General features: G+C 43.3%; 1 protein-coding gene across 2 annotated transcripts in view; it reads right to left on the reverse strand.

The window, feature by feature from the left end:
- The window catches only part of LOC131261103 (hemicentin-1), a 199,016-nt gene that overhangs the window by 53,540 nt on the left and 126,787 nt on the right, over nt 1-18,689 (reverse strand). For both annotated transcript variants that reach the window (XM_058263019.1, XM_058263020.1), the window contains exon 2: nt 14,965-15,096. In XM_058263019.1, the coding sequence (XP_058119002.1) occupies nt 14,965-15,096 (132 nt within the window). The remainder of the gene's footprint in view (nt 1-14,964; nt 15,097-18,689) is intronic.

Consider the following 18,689-nt stretch of genomic DNA (forward strand, 5'->3'; position numbering starts at 1 on the left):
TGAAACATTATTTTTTGTTAATGTGTAGGCGGGGCACATTATTGTGACGCTGAATTTTATTTTCCTGTACGCTGCTTCCAGGTACGCTGTCGGGCGTTGTCGTACGCAAAAGGGATTGCGTGGTTATCTCGAGCTCCGAAATTGCACTGGGTAATAACCCGAAGGCTTTTTTCCTGCAATATTTTGTTTGGTTTATTATGTCTCTCTCAGGACGCACTCCAGGGGAAGGTAATTAGTTTATGTTTAATGTTGATACTTCCATTATTTGAGCCTTTGATGTACAAAATAGGTAGAACATTACATCAGCAGTTTCGGGTAAATTTGCTAGTGAGCAATAATTCTTAAGCATCTTTTATTTTTGACTCCACATTCAGGAAAATGACATTACTAGTCAAATAACATTAACGAAAGATAAGTATAAAAATTGTTTATACCTGTTTTTTTCAAATAAACAATTCATACTGCCTATATTTGACTCAATTTTAAAACATTCAGTCTATTGCAAGGCGCGTGCAAATAGAATTTTATATCGCCGTCAAACCGATCTTTTTCTGACTCGTTTCAAGCGAATAACGAAGCTTAACGAAACTTTTTCCCAACCTTCATCATGTCTGGAAAGCATTTTTCTTTCTACCACCACTACCACCAACAGTGCCTCTCACCCTGGTTGCACCCCGTAAAACAGAGTAAAACTTTGGGTGAGTTGGTAGAACTAAAAAAAAAAAACTAATTTCACGGTTGATGAACACTGAAACATGTGTCTCGCGGAACTGTATCGCTTCATTTTGCCGCTGCCGCCTCTCCCCCACGCCCGACGCCATGTGCCGTGTCTAGCAGCATTTTTCAGCGGAAATAACGAATAGAGTTTATAATACGGGACAGCATCCGGAGTCCGGACCGACGCAGCTGATTCAATGGGACTGCCCACCGTCACGTCGCCTACCTGGGGCGGACCGGGAACCGACGTCGCCCAGGATAAGTCTCACCCTTAAGCTGGCGAAGAATATCGTTCTAAACGACTGTCTTTATGTAGCCTTTGTGCTGGGCGTGCGGTAGGAGGAGGGATCCGAGAAGGGATAAATTCATCTTCCCCCTTTTGCTTCTTGAGACCCGCGCGGACAGGAGGACATGACGTGAAACTCTTCCGGTTCCACCATGGTGGCCCACTTAAGACCATCTGTGTGTGTGTGTGTGTGTCCCTGGGTGCTTTCGGGCGCGATGTTGTGGCTGCCAGGAGAAAGTTTTCCGCTTTCCCACCACTAAGTCGTGGGTCTCCTCTGGGGAAGCGTACGAAGGAATTCGTTCCGCGCGGACACCGGGGCACGCAGAAAGCATCGAAATCTGAGACTCGGGCGTCGGTGCACAACGAACACGCAACACGGTTCCACAATATGTGCTCGCCGGTTTTTCTGCTCTGCCTTCTGGCCTTTGTGCCGCTTCTGGGTGTATTCCTCAGTGGATGGGGAACATCACTAGCCGTAATTACTCGCAGTGGGACACCGTTCCACGGTTCAAGGGTCCCTACGGATCGCTGGTGGGCTCTTGGGTGCTGTTCGTGCGATTCCTATAAATTAAACTTAATGAGTTTTTATTTTTACAACCTGGTCGTTTTGGATAACCCGCTAGTAATAACAGAAAAATAAAGTTGAAATGCGTCACACGTTTGTTTGTAACGTGATGCTTCACGCACACTGCAATTTACGTTTGGAATGATTCTAACAAAACGCCCTATATTAATAGCATTTAATAAACCTGACTTATTTTCCATACACCGTTCTATTGAATTTATGTCAATAATTGTACCCTTATTTTAACCATTTACCTACACAACCAGCGGCCATTGTGACCAACCCAGTACATCAATATAAAGGTAGAAAATAGGAATACGAAGTTGGCAAAAGGGACCGACACTGTGAAACGCAAGCGTTCTTCCGTTTCATTAAAAATAGCTTTGGATAAACGTCTCTTTAAGCTGCTTACCAGGTTGACGGGCGTAAACAAACTTTTCCGCCTGCCTTCCCAACGCCCTCTCAACCCCTCTGTGGGAACCACATTCCCAGCAGACCAACTTTCCCACCACAGGTCACTAGGTGAGGTACCCATTCGTTTCCACTCTGCCGTAACCGGCATCGGGGCTTCGATCCGGGCCGTCGCCCAAAGCACCGCTGCTCCGTCTTACAACCAAGCCAAACCAGCGCCACCATATCGGACACCTTTGCGCCACACCTTCATCCATTCCTTCGGGGTTTGCGTCTGGTGGCGGGTTTGGGTTTTCTTTCGCCCGGATCACACGAAGGAACGCAGATTGAAAGGAACGCGCGACGTGCCGAAGGGGAGAGAAAAGTTTCGTTTCAAGTTTTGCGGTGAAGCTTTTTATTCTTTGATTTTGCGATGTAGTCTGTTGTTTTTTTTGTTAAGCACCAACTCCTTACTTCTTCCTTGTGGCCACTCCGATTGACTTGGGATTGGACGCTCCATTGGACTCGTATCCCGCGGGGGAAAATCTCGCGAATCCGTACCGTGACGGTTAATAAGGTGCGAGTAAAACTTTGACCAGATTATCGATCGGAAGTGGTTCGATGTCCGTCTCACCCTCCCCTCGGTGCGTCCCGGAGGCAGTTTATGGATGGGTTTTCGGGCTTTATTTATGAGGTGCGACTTGCGATCGGCGATGGAGTGGAAATAAACCGGACAGGATTCGATTTTCGACAAGAAGATTTTAAACTCTATCAAATGAAAATTCAAATCTTGCTCAAAATCAGCACTGACTATGCTTGAACTCAGGAGTTAGAGCTGAAATCAAACGTGGCAGACTAATATAGATTTTTTTTCTCATTCCAACGTACATTCATTGTTTGATTCCAACCGAACGGAAAGCAGCTGCAATCATCCAGTCCCTATCAAGGTGTCATTAAATAATTGATACTCGGAAATGTAGTTCCTTCCTACCGGGGAAAAAAACGAAAGCAGGTGGAGAAATCAATTACTTCGGCATCCGGCATCGGTTATACACGCCATCTTAAACATCCGCCGCACACCCCGGAAAGACATTTACTAAATTGAAGACAATTTCCCAGCGCTCCTTCATGCTTGCCCTGGCAGAACATGAGATTTTCGCTCATGGGGCAGCAGTAAGTCAATCTCATCAGCTTCACTGACAGGACCTCGTTCAAAAGGAGGAAACAAAAAACCGGCGAAAGCAATTTAACCCGTTGGCGATTAATGGAAAATTGCAATTTATTTCCCTTCGTGGAATGAATGCACTGTGCCCGGTTTGCTAACGGATGTTTCATGGCAAACAATTAAAAATAGAACACGCGGACAAGTGGAGTGCTATTACTTCCTTCTAGCACCAGACTGCTCCTCGAACGATATGTTCATCCGGAAAGAGATGTGTTTGCAATCAGCGGCCAACGACAACGTGGCGCAGGAGGAGCAAACCAACACGTTGGCTGTTCTCAAGCGTCACAAAACTGTAATTATTTCGTGATTAAACTGTCATTAATGTTACCACCGTGTCCTTTTGTCGCGGTTTGCCATTCCAAGTAAGACCGGGTGGGGGAAGTTTTTTTTGTTCCATCGCATGCAATGTGCTGCCTCCAAACATTCACCAGGTGTGCGAAGCTCTTCGCGTCCATTAGCAAATTCTATCCAACGTGAAAATTAGAAGCCGAGACCGGCATTTAACATCACTTACTTGGTCTTGTGTTCGGTTTTGTCCTTGGCAAAAATGGCCACCAATCAAACCGAATTGCAACCTGATGCCAAAGTGAGGGGGTTCTTCTTACCGAATCAGCAAGCAAACACCGCCGGAAAGGTTTCCTTTTCATGTTTTTGGATCACTTTAGAAAGCTCATTATTTATGAATACATCTACAGCCCTAGAAACGAAGATTTAGAATGGCTTCAGACGAAAAGGATTCATCATCAAATCGAAATCGAAATGCAATACTGAAAAGTGTAGGATCGAAGATTTGACTGTCTGTTTGTAAAGACTTGTTGAATTAGAGTGTTTTTAGGATCGTTTTCCTCGTCTAGGCCAATATCTGAAGTCTAATCGGAAATGTAATAAACTTTACCAAGAAATATGGCCTTCTGTATACGACAAGTAGATCTTATGCAACATTTTTAAATTTTGAAAACTCATAATGTGGTGAAAAAGTATCATTTTTCAATAACTTTGTAATTGGTATTGGAAGAAAATATGTTTCCCCACTTTTCCTGTGGATCAAAGCTGTCCAAAATTGAAAAGAAAATCCCAACCACAATCAATGTGTGAAAGCTCCTCTCCAGTGCGTCCAGTAAATGGAGTCATCAAAGCTTCACTTCATCGAACGATGCCTCGGCCTATCGTTTCACCGATTGGAAGAAATATCAATCATAGCGCAACGTGACACACCGGTGATGATAGTCCTCGTCAATGAAACCTTCTTCCCGGCGGCGAAGAAAAAGAGGCGAGTTAGAAGTATCCCAAAACGACCGGTACTCAACACTGTTGTCAATTTTCAGTTTTGAAGCAATGCTGCCCGAAATAGGGAAATAGGGAGAAAAACCTTCGCCCAAGTCCATCTTTCCTCACCCGAAACGGCAACGAATCTCCGACGGCGTAGGGCTTTTTTTCCGGCGTGTGCAACGGACTGTGATAAATTAACAACTTCTGACTGCCGAATCGATCACGTCTGGATGGGCCTGGAAGCCCTTCAGCGTAGACCGGCGCGTCGTTCAATAGGGAGTTCGTTGGCAAGTCCTTTCGCCGTTCTTCGTTCTCCCAAGCGCTCGATAGGACAACACGACAGCTGTAGCAAATCGTTCTTTTCACCCACCACCACCCTACCGTCAGTCCCTTCGAAAGTGAGAGCAGGGAAGGGAAGTAATTCTTCACAGGTGACTGGGGGACATAAAACCCCGACGCGCAAACCGTATGCTCCGGTTACAGCAGCAGCAACAAGCGTAAGGAGCCCGTCCGTCGGTAGACGGAGAAAGACGTGAATAATAAATTAAAAGAAATATATTTTAAATGCACGCAATTTCGTGTCGCCATTCTACACCGCGTGGAGTGGGAAGATGGTCGTGCGTTTTTTCCTTTCTTCAAAACCATACAGCTTGGAGATGGTGAAGGTATTTTTTCCTTTTTGCTGATTCTGCAACCCGGATCCCGGATTACGGAGCATTATTTTCGCGCCCCGGGAGTGTGGGAAACAATTGTGACCAAATTTAGCCCACCATTACCGGGGGAAAACCCATAAAGAGCGGGAAATACTCGAGCATCTCCCGGGGAGGTCAGCCACCGCCAAAGCCAAGGGCAGATTATCATTCATCGCCTTTCGCGTGTAGTTCTTTTTATGCGCTCGGTTGTTGTTTTTTTTTACTTCCTCCCCCTCCCCTAGGCCCTCCCGTTCGAGCCCGGTTCAGTTCAGCCCGACGGAAATGGAACGGGAGTTGCGTGACACGAATATTATTCAACCAACCCCGGTGTCCTTTATTTGGATTATACGATTTCGGATTTCGGGCCGGGGTGCAGGCCAGGTTTTGGGCTTTTCCTCGAGCCTTCAATCTTTGGGCTTTCGTCGACGCCGGTGGTCTCGGTTTTCATGTCATTTCCTAATGATAAAAGAAATGACCAACGACGAGTTTTTTTCTTCTTTTTCCCGGCCCCTCGTAGCTCGTAAACAAATCTCCTGCGACCCAGTGTCCGGGAGGGAGTGGGGAAGAAAAGTGGACAAAGGTCGGTGGCCACGTGGACAATAAAATCAGCTACCGTATCGTGTTATCGCAAATCTGACAGGCAAAAGCGACCGCAACAAAGCGCTGCCCTTGGCCGGGGGGGTTCCCAGGTTCCTCCGTTCGTTGCTTGCGTGTGCGACAACAACCACGACACGCGCCCAACTACGTAGTGACGTTGCGTGGTGGGCTTTCGATTTTGTTTGGTTTTTCCGCTTTCACCCGAAGGTGCACTGCCGGGGGCCGGACGTGATCGAACGTCATGTGGCATTCGTCGCTTCCGGGAGGATGAGGGAAAAGGGAGGTGGTGGTCCGATTCCCTCATTAACTGCGCAGCAAAATAATATCACAACCATTTCCTTCGACGCGCCACGGGAGGGGAGCGGGGACAACTTTACAATTTCGGTTCATAAATCATCAAAAACATTTCCGTCTTTACTAAACGACCCGCGGGCGCTCCCCAAACCCAATGCAGGGAGGGAGGAGGGAGAGGGTAGGGGTGAAAACAACGAGCGAGTCTCGTAAGGCCTTTTACGGCAGACGGTATGCCAAAAATCTAATACCACCAAAAACCAACCAAGCCAGACCGGTAGCAGACGGAATTGAGTGGAAGCAACATATCGCGTTGGTTTCCTCACCGCCCTGCAAAGGGAAGAGTCGCCCGGTATGTGTGCCCCGCAGCCCATTCCCTTCGCTCCTGCAGGTGCTGACGCAACGGTGTTCACGAAACGAAAACTCTCGTCGTTTATCATCATTATTTATATATTAAGTTCGCGAGATTCCGACGAACTTCCATTGCGTCCAACACGGCGAGCGAAGGAATTTTTGCTCCTCGTCGTCGGGTTTTGGTTGGGTGCCTTCGAGAAAACGGAAGCACCCAACGACGAACGCGACCATCGGGCGACATACGGAGCGAACCGTGTGGGGAGGGGGTGGATGGCTCGGGCCGGTCGATCACTCTTCCTGCGTAATTTGGCTGCCTAATATGTGGCCGTGCGTGCACTTTCGTGCAGCGCCGGCGGCGTATGATAAATCTTGCCGCTCGAAACGACCCCTCACGAAACGACCCTTTAACCCTTCCGAGTTCGTAGCTGTTTTGAATCTCTAAAATCGATTTGCCAGGAATGTTCACCTTCCTGCCAGGCGGATGTTATCTTCCAGTTTCATTTTTTAAGGCTTCATTTCAAACTCCGAGGTACAATTACGATGCCATGGAGAGGATGGACAAATTACGTAACGTTTCGTTGTTGATCGTTTTTTTTTACATATGCTTTACTAAGTACCAATTCGAGCTAAGAAATTAATACATACAAGTATTGATAAATAAAGCTCCCTCTCACTCCTTCACGCGAAAACAAATGGTTTGGACAAACATTTCTTGTTCATCATGATTTTTAAAAGGTGTAATTTAACATAAATACTAGGAGCATCTGTGTGAAACCTCGCCTGTAGCTTAAATCTCGCTGAAGTTTAGTCGTGAACAGCGTATTTACCCAAGAACCTTGTTTTATAATCATCGGTAAGGTGTTCGTTTCGTGGATGGAAAAGATCTTTGTTGGACGAATTGAAATCATCGTCAACTAGAATAACTATTCTTTCAAATCGATATTTCCTCACGATTTCTAATTGTTGATGCACATTTGTTCGAATCCCGTTTCCCGTTATCAGTCTGTTGATTTGAAAACATGATTTCATGTACACTTTAAATAAGTATGGTTTATTTTACTTATTTTCAGCATGACACATTGGAACTGAGCACTTTAATAGTAAAATATTTTCTTTTTAAAAATTAATTGTCTTATATTGAGGGGACAACATTTTTGCTATAAGATGGTAATATTATTCCACTAAAGAAAATCAGACCAATTGCTTACATAAACCTAGTGAAAGTATAAATTTTTTCATTAGCATTTACGTTCTGGTTTCCTCTTTCACTGATATAAAATCACATTAAAAATAGTAAAGAAACATTTTTGATTTGATCTTGCAATAATTCAAGTAGGGTTAACAACAGGATTCAGCAATCAGCAATCACTTATTTTTAAGTGTGCAATCAGCGGTTTGAGGGGCACAAAGCGAATATGACACCTTTTCTATGCTCTTTTGATAAAAGTAATCGTAAAAAAAGTCATGGAACTAGAAACGAACCATTTAGGGAGCTCAAATCATTGACGAATACCAATGCAAATGCATTGGTCAAAATGCATTGATGATGACTATGAAAATGATGACGATAAAAGGTACTATGAGACCACACGTTTAAAAACTTCGTAGGATAGAAACTCACAGCCAGTTTCGTGAGTAAGAACGAAAAACCGTTCCATTCGTCGCTCGATGTTGCAGGAACAATGGTGAACATACAATTGCAGAGCACAGGAAAGACAATTCAGCCGAGCTCATCCTGCGCTGGAGCCAATCGTGCAATACCTGTTGTTTCAGTAATGACGAGGTGCCGTTTTGTGCACTATCCATCCGCATCACGGAAGTGCCAGCCTCGGTGAACCGTCACCAAAAACACACATCCGCCTCGGAAGTGGCTGTTGGATAGCGAAAAGGAGTGACAGACGAGAGAGAGAGACATGGAGGACTTATGCATGGTACTCTTTTGCGTGATTCGTAAAACTCGGCCGTTTCCAAGGGAAATCCATACGAGTGACGCTGACGTTACGCAAAAACAACAGTTCAGAAAAAAGAAAGCCCTCAACTACCACTCGGTCGATTGCGTGCCTGCTGATGATACCACTTTTCTCGCCGCTCGATTGTCCAGCAGTCTCCCTGCTGCCACTTCCGGACCGTTGGCCCCTCAAACATGGTCTCCCCATTGCGTGTCTGGAGGACGGTCCTGCTACCTTTGCGTTGGGCGCCGGAAATGTGCAATCTTGGCACATGAAACCAACAACCCGGTGTCGATGCGTGTGAAAATGGGGCGGCAGTTAACGATGCAGCATGTAAATCATCGTTTTTATCACAACAGTGACGTGTTGAGCTTTTGTGGATGTAAGGTGCACGATCGTTGCCAACCATTGGGATGTGTTGATCCTTTGTTGCAATCGAAATCTGTCTTCCGAAGCAAATGGATGTCACGTGAATGATGACACGCAGCACAACAATGCGGCTGAGCATAATTTGCATCCGGATCGTGTGACCTAATAGATTGTTTTAGAAAGTGAAACAAAGTACAGAGCGCTTTATTTTCTCGTAAATAAATCCAATTCGCCTTATTTAAAACACTGCACATATAAAATATTATTGTGAAACATAAAAAACTAATCGATGCACGACGTGCGCAAAATATTCACCCTGAATAAAAACGAAACATAAAATGATTGAAATGAAAGCTTGATTTACTAAATCAGAAATTTCTCCTACATGCTTCGTTCCTTCGTGGTCCTTTTTTTGTAGTTGTATCACAAGCTCATGTGTCGGTGCACAAAATGGCAAAACAATATCACCCAAGTATAAGAGAAAACAAAACGAATTCAGAAACACACCGAAACGTGGTATAAATAACGAAATTTGTTAAACTGTTTCAAAACGCTACTGGTTGAAACCGCAGCTCGGATGGTTGAAAATCTCGGTCAAATTGTTTTTTTTTTTGTTTACCATCAGTTTTTTATTCCAAGCACAACCGAACCGCGTGCTGGACTTCAGAAGGGAACAACAAAGGAAGAAATAAAAAACCCCTCCAACGCTATCGCATTCCCTAACAATGGTGGTATGCACAAAATGCAAAAAATTACATTAGAAGAAACCGTGGACAGGAAAAACTCATTGCCTTGCACACGGATTTTCACCGGGCGAAGGACGGGGAAGGGGAAGCAAACCGCTGGGCAAAAGCGGAGTAACGGTTGCTACCCCACCGATCCCAAACCGGATAATCGCTGCCCTGTTTTTTCCCCCCATGTTCATTGTTTTTTCTCTCCCAACCCCGAGATGCAAATGAATCGCAGCAAAATGTCTGCCAAATCGGAGTAAAATGAGTTAATGGTGTGGAATTTAGCCGTGCGGTACGGACGCTTTGATGTATTGACCAAAAAGTGGGCCATTGCTGCGACCGATTTAACGAAGCGATAAGACCAAGCGAGCGAGTTGTTCTCGGGCGGGAAAATCGTTGCACATTTTCCGTGCACTTGAAGAGCACAATGTCAATACTTTTCGACTAATGAGATTCGCAAAAGCCAACACATCACCACACACAAAGAGAAGTTCCGGTACCGGTTGCTCATCCTCTTTGTCGGCGAAAAGCCAAAAAAACAATACATTATCAATCGACCCATCGCCAGTCAGTGACCGGGGGGGCCATCGGTCGACCGGCTGCAGACTGATAAAAATAATCAAATTCAACTGAATCCGAGAGCATTGATTATTCATGATGTTTCATTGCGTTACTTTCTTTCGCATTCATCCCTTTTTTCCCATTGCACTGGCAACGAATCTGGCCACAAATGAAACATCCGTTTGTACCCTGCACCACCCACCACAGTCACCCACGCTCCTTCCACACCCTCCCCGCTTTCCAAGCTCCTTGGTTACTGCCGCTGCGAGTAACAGTGTTTTAATTGCAGTCAGTAAAGTGTGTATTATTTACCTCCCGATGGGGTGGCGTTTTTCTTTGTACCGGGCACCAACACCGGCCGACACCGTTTGTTGGCTCCTGACGGTGGCTCAGAAAGTCGAGAGGATAATTAATCACTACATTGCCACTAATTATGGTGGGTCTCATATATTTGATTACTGCTGCAATCGTGATGAAAGTGAAGCGAACCGCAGGCCCTTGTGTGGGGCTCCGGTTCGTACGATTTGGCCTCCCCACCCCGTATGGTCTTGCGGGTGGCAATTAGTAACAGATACCGAGAATTGAATTTATGCTCGAGTGATGCTAGTACCTGGTTTACCATGAAAGTGGAATTCACGTAAAATTAAATTACAATTACAAGGAACAACATTTCAGTAAAATTAATTTAACTTGGATAGTGATTTTGTTCGACAGATTTTAAACCAAAGAAAACAACGATAAGGGTTCAATTAAAACTAAAAATTAGTCGAATTATATTTTCGGGCTTCTCAAACTAAATCAATTCACTTTCTGAATTGCTTTGATGGTAATTTTACGATTCTGCGTAAAGTCTTGTTAGATATTAGTTATTCACTTCATTTTCCTGTTTTTCATGCTTTTATTTATTTATTTATTTATTTATTTATTTTTTAAATTTATTTACCATTTTTTATTCCAGATTCAACAGCGCCATCACCCAAATGAATCATCAATTTTAACAAATAGTTTACAAAAACAATCTTCTGTTATCAAATAGGACTTAATTGCTACTCTAACATTGAATTCATAAGTCCTTAACACATCAATTATATAGCTAAACTTATTCACAGAACGACACATTGAGAGTATCGGAGCATTGTCTGCGTACCTCGTTGAGGTTGGATTCACATATAAGAACTCATTACTTCGCGTAGAGTACGCGTAGTAGTATGAGGATGATGTAGTAGTAACAAGCAATTAAACCTATTTTTTAGCTTAGTGTCACACAAAAGTAAAGTGAGTGTATTTGGTATTTGGTGCGCTACAATTTTATAAACCCGTTTGCGTTAAAAACATACTCCCAGCAATGGCCATAAATGACAGCACTTTCAACCTTCACCCGGTCTCAAGTACCCGGGAGGTATTCGAACGTGACAGAATCTCGCCCGAAAAAGCCACCGTTTAAGATGATGAATGATGAGTGTGCGATGATTTGCTTTATTCACCCCGGAACCGCAGCGCACTAACCCAGGGTCGGCCTAAATCTTTCTGTCGCACGGGTGTCACGGCTTGTACCGGAAAAGGCGAAAGGCCACCGCAAACCACCAAACAAACGGTCGCCCAAATCTAGGTCCTTCCAGTGACGCGTATTTTCGTGGACCATTTATCACAGGCTGCCGCATAAATATCACTCTCGCGTGGCCTGGCCTCCGCAGGGGTGCGACATCCCGGATGCGTTATTGACTTCCGGAACCAGAGCAAGAAGCGCCCAGAAGCGAGCAGCTCGTACCGAACACTCCGGACGGTCCGAACATTAAGGGATAAATCAAAATCGAATGTAAACAGATTAGCCCGGGTGGACCGTTGCGACGTACCGTTTGCTAACGCACTTCGCCGCATATTCGCTACCGGAGGGTCCGTCGTTTGTGGTTTTTGGTGGAAAACATTCCCCACGGGATGCGTGTCGCACGTGACGGCGTTTTTTTTTCTTCTACTTCCTTTGTGCGATGTCACAGAAGTCAACGAAAACCACCAGGCGCCCCCATCGATATTTACGACGAGTGTGCGAGATAAAGCCGAAGGCTATCAATTTGCCATATTTAGACGAGCCCCCGGGCAATGGCGTGCACACGTGGAGCAAATAGACCTTCGAGAAGGAAAAAAATATGGAAAGTTACAAAAACCCACCGTTTAAGTTTACTCAGTATCAATCAGAAGAAAATCATTCCCGACTCCGACTCCGTGTTACTGGGTCATGGTAATGTCGTTTGTTGGGCGCCACAGAATGGAGCTGATATTTGTACAAACCCTTGTCAAAATACTACACGTTTTTTCCTCAAAACACTCATCCAAGGACGAGATAAATGAGCGACACTGCTAATCCGCTTGACACGGCGCATTTGTCAAGAAAACGTGCTGCTCCAAAGCAGTCATCCATTTCATTTCTCTTTTGATGAAAATGGCGTTCTTCTTGTATATTTTGAAGCCTTTTCTGGATGGATGTCTCTTTATATCTTTTTTGAAGTAACAATGAGGCAAAGTATAGAAGCAAAACATAATCAACAATGAGGCAGCGTATGGAAGCAAAGTGAAATCTAATTAAACCAATTGCATTGTACTTTCATTCCGTTTTGGTGAACATTGACGAAACGCGCGATAAAGCGAAGTTTCCATACGAGTGACACGAACAGTAAAATAATTCCAGTTTTTGACTGTTTGCATGATACTTTCAACAACGGGTTACTTTCCGACAAAGTCTCAACACCGAATGACAGTGAGCTAGTTTGCCTATGTCTTATCCTTTGCTTGCCTTAATTCCAATCATTTGATAATTTGCTGACAACATGCCTGCACACTTACAAGCAACAAAATTGTCAGCTCAAGGGATTAAAACGAAATTCGGCGGATAATAACGGCACATTTCATTAATCAAATCAGAGTTCTGACAGAACTGCTCTAATTGACGCTGACATAGCCGTGACTTCCCGGTTAATCACCTTCCATTTTCCACCCCCTCTGTCTTAGCTATAAGCGCCACGTTGCCCACAATTAATCGTAGCTTTTTGGAGATTTATCGCGATTTAGCAGAAACAACAACCCACCCCGGTCGGAGATGCTTTGCTCGAGCGACGAACCTCTGCTCAATGGTTCATCCTTGTTGATGAGTGCCCGGATTATGGGACGTACGGTAAGTTTCCGTCAGAGTCGGAAATTCCTGAAATGATATTTTTGGAATAAAATTTGTGCCTCACGAGAATATTTGAATGTATAAAAATAATCAGACAATGCGTACCGAGCTTTAAAGAGGATAAAAATTCATCCAAACCCATTGTTCGCTAGCGGCAGATTTATGCGGACTTTTTAATCGATTTAAAAGTAAATATTCTCGATAAAACCATACGAAGATCCATGTTACGCTAGTGATTGAATACGGATTTTGTTTCGACATCATTCGATTCGCCCACCACTGGAATGTTCGACGGGCGCGTTAAAAAACAATCGACTCGATTTAAACATCAATGCTGCAAAATCTCACCATTCCCGGCTGACCACACGTTGATCCGCAAAATTGTCGGTATGGCCGATTTTATTTTATTTCCCACACACAACGGTACGAGCTAGCAAAATCGATTCCGCAGCGCTAACACCAACATTGGATTGCGTTGGATGTTGGTGGTTGTTGTTTTTCCTTCGGTGGTTGTTTATGCGCCTTTAAAATCGGTCCCCCACCCGACGTGGTTCCACGTGGTTCTTTATTTTCCTTCGTACTTCATTCACCCGACCAGTCCCGTCGGTTTGACCACCGCACTCAGGTTCGTCGAAGTGCGTTCAATTGCTTTTTGTTTGGCTTCTGCGACCCGCGATCCCGCGAAGCACCACAACAAAGTGCATCGTCACACATTCGTGCAGTTTGTAGAGGTGTGTCCTGTCTTGCATTTCTTTATTTATGGTCCCACAAAGCTCCACTCGCCGGGCATTACTGCGTCCCTTTGATGACGCTGATCCACTCCAATCCGGGACGGGATAATACGGTGGGGAAGGTTGTTCCCGTTTCCTCCGTACGCATTTTTTGTATGCCCACGACTACGGTCGTTATGATTTTATTCATCCGTTCAACATGAATCACATAAATTTCGCAAACCGAAGTACTACACCCCTCGCCACCTTCCACCATTCATCCGCGAGTCTGCACTTTCGCACCGCAGCACACAATCCCGGGTGGAAATGAAAACATACAATCACACATGTTTGCGGTATATCTTGGCCAAAGGGTGTATTTTTGTTTGGCGATAACACGCACGGGGGGGCGGTTGGGCGCGCGGGAAGCGGCTGGTCGTGGGATGAAAAGGCTGAAGTTCTTCGGATATGTTTTTCATTGGATTGCACCTGCAGCTAAAATGTCCGAACGAATGAAAAAGGGCTTCTCGAGCGGTACCTACTCGAAAGAGGATTCAAACGAAAAATTAAAGCGACTTACTTCGTCTGAACTTGAAAAAAAGGAGATTAATTTAACACAAAGAGTTTCCACACCAGTGCATGCAAAGGGAAATAATTTCTTAATGCTTATTGTAAATTGCACGAAACGTTCCCTGTTGTTCACTTTTCATTGTGATTTATTCTGCCACGCTCAAGTTTATTGAATTTGTAAGTTCATCGGTATCAAATATTAATAATGTTGAACTGATCGACTCGACTCAAGAAATCATAGAATAACTTGTGGAATCTTAATAAATGCAGACGTATTTCATACCAATCCAATATCATTTTCAAAAGCATTGTAATTTACAAAAGAGATTAACATGAATTTTATCGTTCAATCCGAATTGAACCTTCATTCTTTTGCTTACACTCTCATGCAACCAAGGTTCTGGAAGTCCAAGTGTGCAAGTTCAACCCAAATTGGAATGTTTTATTAACTTCTTTTCGCAGTCCATCTAAGTAAAAGTTGAGGAAAATGGTCAAAAAACTTTCCTGCATTTGCTTACTTACCCAGATTTTCAACCTCGCACGGTAGCACAAGGGTGTCCCCGACCACCGCCCGGTAAGTGTGCCCCCTAGAGATAAACCGTGGCACCAGCCCGTTGTTTGGCGACGAACTGCTCTTACTGCTGCTGCTGCTGCCTGGAAAAGGAAATGAAAAATAAGAGAGATAAACGATCATTACATTTTTGTTACAGATGATTCTGTTTTTCATTTAGTTTACACTTTACTCATCATAAAATCGAATACGTTTTGATCATCTCTCATAGTTTACATCATTCTGCGTAACACGTTAAATTATTCTACCACTACATTTACGCGACAAACCGTGACCTAGAAACATCCAGAGCTTGAACAGCGGTAATTAAATCTCCGAAAATCTATACGTGGCTCACGGCTCGCGTTAACGATGGTTAATTTCACATCGCGTAACAACAGCACAGATTTCGTGACCTGCCGTAAGCTCACCCGGGCTCGCTCGATCGAACCGCTTCGCCTTCGCGGAAAAATGAAATCAATTATCGGGGGTGGCTTGCGGTGGGGATGGCCGTGAGAAAATCCATCGATCTTTTGCCCATCGATTGCTAACGAGGAAAGTTGGCGATGAACGCAGAACGTGAGTAAAATCGTAACGTGTCAATCGACCGGAATCGTAACACCCGGAGAGGCGCCCGGCGAAAGAAGTGATCAACTCACCCTGGCCGCTTTTTCTTTTAACGAAATAAACGATATTTGGTCCTGGACGAGGTGCCGAAAAGAACCTACGAATCGCACTAATCGAATTACGCACTTGTCAGACACAATTCAGCACGATAAAGGCAACCAAAGGATATTACATTTGACACATTCATTAGCGGTGCCAGTCGGGTCTGTGCGCGCGTTTGGCTAAGTGAGCGAAATCATGTGGCCGTAGCGTCTCGACATCGATTATAGTTGATTCGTGCTAAGCCCAAAAGCGAGCAGTTGTGCTGTGCTTAACAATGTAATAGACATACAAATTAGGTCGGTTTTCCACGTAGGAGTTGATACGGAAACTTTCACCATTAGTCGAAAGATTATTGAACACGATGAAAAACTCAAGATTCCTTGTGAATGTGAACGTCAAACATGGTTGTATTTTAATTTAAGTTTCAAATAAGTGTTTATTTAATTTGCTTACGAAAAATGCACGAATGATGAGAAGCGTTAAAATAATAAGCAATATAGAAAAAATATTCAGCTTTGTCATTTCCAGGCACGTCGCCTGTCGACTGAATTACATGATAATTATTCCCGCGGTTCCACGAACCACGCCAGAACAGCTTGACGTTGCCACCTGGGAAAACTTTCCGCAACGGCTAACTGTTCGCCTGATGCTTTACGTCTGTAATTAATAATGCACCTTTTTGTAACGATGTTTTTTTTATTTCATTCTATTTTTTTCACTCCAGTTTCTTTGGCAATATGCCGAACGGCAATTCTGTAAATTTGCCTTTTCTAATTTAATGCTGCTGTAATTATTCGCAGGGGGACAATCGTGGTTACGTAGTCAGAGTCCTGTGGATCCACTTTTCTCTAGCTAAGCATGCAGGTTTCGACGAAGTAGAGATGGAATACGCTTTTAGTTTGCCTACTTTTCCATGGCAGTTGAAGTAAGAATGAATCATGTTTAATTTTATCCTATTTTGCTTAAATAATGCAAATGATTGTTTGTTGAGCTGGAAATTTCCGTTGGTATTGTAAAATACTAAATTAGAGAAATTTTTAAACAACAAAGAGCAAATGTAAAGTGAATCATTAAAACATAGCTCGTACAAAATAACTTAAATGTGTTATGTAAAAATAAAATCAAGTCTAAAATACGAAAGAATCACTGCCTTTTGAAAGTAATATATAATCGGCAACAGTTGACACGTTTGATTGGTAAAAAATTAAATTTGATTGAATGTTTTTAGAATGGTTCGTTCAGAGTATACGATGTTGAATCACGGATAACACAAAACCTTTTAATGAATCTGTCATCCTTTTCAGTGACATGAATTTGTCATGTTTATAAAGGTTCGTTGTTGCTTTTCGATCAGGTTTAATTAAACCGAAGCAACACTGTGAATGTAAAACATTTTGCAAAACTGAAAAAAATCGGATTCAATTTTGTCCGCACAAAAGAATCGTGGTCGCTTTTGCATTCGTTATCATATGATTTTCACTATCTTTTAAGCGTTTTGCGTAGAAAATCAAAACACAATGATGAATATTGTGTAGTTTTTTCAAGAGAGAAATAAAAACGCCTCGAGTGTTAAGAGTGTTATCACAATTCAGATCAAATAAAGAACACATCGAGAAGCAGTCCACCTTCAACCTAACATTTTTGAGAGTTTATTATCCTTTTTTTCTTCTTTCGTTAGTTCGCTTTCTATATATTCACCATACGACAAACGTAAAAGAAAAAACTTTCGCCATTTACAGTCCAAGGCCCACTGTGCGTAGGAAAATGGAAAAGTTTCTTTTTGCGTTTACGATTTTCCCTTCGTTCTTTCGCCCCGTCAAGCATTCCGAACAATGATCGTCGAGGGATTCAACTTCATGATTATGCTCGGTGCAAGATGATGGTGAATCCGCGACGGAAAGAAACGACTGGCCAATGAGCGGTGAGCTTTTCTCAAGCACACCACCACGAGGAACGTTGAAGAGATGGTACAGCGAGGGAATGATGCTGATGATGATGATGATGATGATGATGATGAAGTGCCCAACGGAGGAATCGGGCGGGATAGACGATCCCTCTTGGTCGACGGAGAATGAAAAGTTTAATCACCATGTAATGTTTCGATAATATGGTTTACCGTTGCAAAGAAGTGGCGTAATGAGATTTTCTGATTGTCTTTACGTCGGAAAAAGAGAGTGCGAGTGGGTACCTGACGGTGATGAAGTCGTGCGAACGCTACCAACTGTATAATGGTAAAGAAAATATGTACGCCCCTTTCAGTTTAGAGACCCACCGACCGGATCGGCTTTTTATCGTAAAGCAGTCATGATGTGTGGTTTTATTTTAAGATTACTATCATTTTTTTATTTTTTTCTTTTCATAACACGTTAATCTTTTTAAATAAGTAGTAAATACGTAGTTTTAAAAAACACAAAACTAGTAATCAGTAGAAATGAATTAAACCCAATAATTGACCATAGTAAACAGCAAAATTTGACGCAAAGCAAATTGAGACTGTATAATAGTCAGTACAATAACAATTTGTTGAAATAAAATAAAATTATTGCCAAAGATGTGAAAGCAGCAAGAGCAAATAAATTTTAGAAAAAACTCCTTTTTCGTTTCTATCGTAAATAACCGAAGGTATCCTTTTAAGTTGAATTGTATGAACAATACAAAACTACAGTTGTGTATCTAAAAGTATAATTTAAAAACCTTTTCTATACACATTTGTATTCACATAAAATGACCCAATTATTTAGAGAAGCAGTTAGTAACCGACAATCGATTTGTTCAGAGTAGAAGAAATTCATCGGCCAATGCATGTTGGTCGTATAGAGCAGGGGTCGGCAAAGTCCGGCCCGCGGGCCAAATCCGGCCCGCCAGCTGATTTCATCCGGCCCGCGTGAAAATTTTGGTAACAATCAAAACCAACATCAATTGTGTTGTTTCTGTTTTTTGAACGAATGAACCAAATATTTTGATAACTTTACCGTTAGCCAAACGATTACCGATGCGCGGTGCTCGAACTTGGTAGAAGGTGACCAAA

Source organism: Anopheles coustani, chromosome 3 (genome assembly GCF_943734705.1).
Source record: "Anopheles coustani chromosome 3, idAnoCousDA_361_x.2, whole genome shotgun sequence".
Taxonomy (NCBI): domain Eukaryota; kingdom Metazoa; phylum Arthropoda; class Insecta; order Diptera; family Culicidae; genus Anopheles; species Anopheles coustani.